The 1,027-nt window shown below is 35.2% G+C and overlaps 1 protein-coding gene across 1 annotated transcript in view; it reads right to left on the minus strand.

The window, feature by feature from the left end:
• Smp_091770 (protein farnesyltransferase alpha subunit,putative) overlaps positions 1 to 672 on the minus strand; it is a gene marked incomplete at both ends in the record, with an annotated part of 45,346 nt that extends 44,674 nt beyond the window's left edge. The window contains one exon of the mRNA XM_018791891.1: positions 544 to 672. Within this exon, the coding sequence (XP_018644996.1) occupies positions 544 to 672 (129 nt within the window). The remainder of the gene's footprint in view (positions 1 to 543) is intronic.
• Between the last annotated feature and the right edge of the window lie 355 nt (positions 673 to 1,027).

Here is a 1,027-nt window from a genome sequence, read left to right on the forward strand (position 1 = left end):
GAATACTCCTTGCTTATGTTGAGATTCTAAAGCCTGTATCATCTAGTTGGGAAAATACAGCCGAATTAGGTTGTTGAAGTTTAGTGTAATAAAGCAGGTCCCAGGCCTTGTAATGAAACAATGATTCCTAGATATTTTCTTCGACCATATCCATTGATGATCGACTGATCCACAACTTACGTTATCAACAACTCTCCTAAATGTGATTCGATGCTATCATTCTAACGTTTAAAAGCCAACTAGTGTTCATTCTAACCATGCATATGATGAACCGTCTTCAGTTTTTATATTGTCTTACCGACGAAACCATGTACTTGTACTATCAGCCAACTGCTATGAAAATGTTCATATAATTAGGTGTATTTGGAACCGTGCAATCTCATTTTCTTTGCTCTGTGGATTGTGTTTTTACCACTTGTTTCTGTGTGGATCTTTTATAATCCATAACCGTCTGCCTTTCCATCTACGCATCCATTCCAAAATATGAAAAGATATGTATCTTTAAACCAAGCATCTATGTCATTCTAATATTTCTCTTGTAAGCCTAATAAGATTTTTCCTTCTTGAATTACTGAGTTCAGTTGGTATGGTCTCTGTTGTTTTAATTCGAAAGTTTCTGGTAATTCTTAGTTCTGAACATAATTTATAATCAGTTATTGTCTTTATGTCCATTTTGATAACTTCACTGACTGATAAATACTGGTTGATCGTTTGGTCTGCGAAATATAACTAGTGTTTTTCGACAGACAGAAAGTGCCAAAACCAACGTGCCTAATGGTTCAAATTACTAAACTTCAAACCATAGATAAAAGCGATCACAAAAAACAAAGAGAGGGAAGCAGTGTACAGCTTAAATTGATTCTTAACCTAAAGGAAGGTAGAAACGATGTAGCTACAGTTAATTTGATGGTTTTACCACCGAATTCGTAATTATATGCAGTTCCGATTTGTTTCATGTTCTTCAGCCATGAATCCCGCACATGACGATTTGTATTACTCAAGATAACTTTTCTCACACATCGACTAG

The sequence above is a fragment of the Schistosoma mansoni genome (genome assembly GCF_000237925.1).
Source record: "Schistosoma mansoni, WGS project CABG00000000 data, chromosome 1 unplaced supercontig 0034, strain Puerto Rico, whole genome shotgun sequence".
Classification (NCBI taxonomy): domain Eukaryota; kingdom Metazoa; phylum Platyhelminthes; class Trematoda; order Strigeidida; family Schistosomatidae; genus Schistosoma; species Schistosoma mansoni.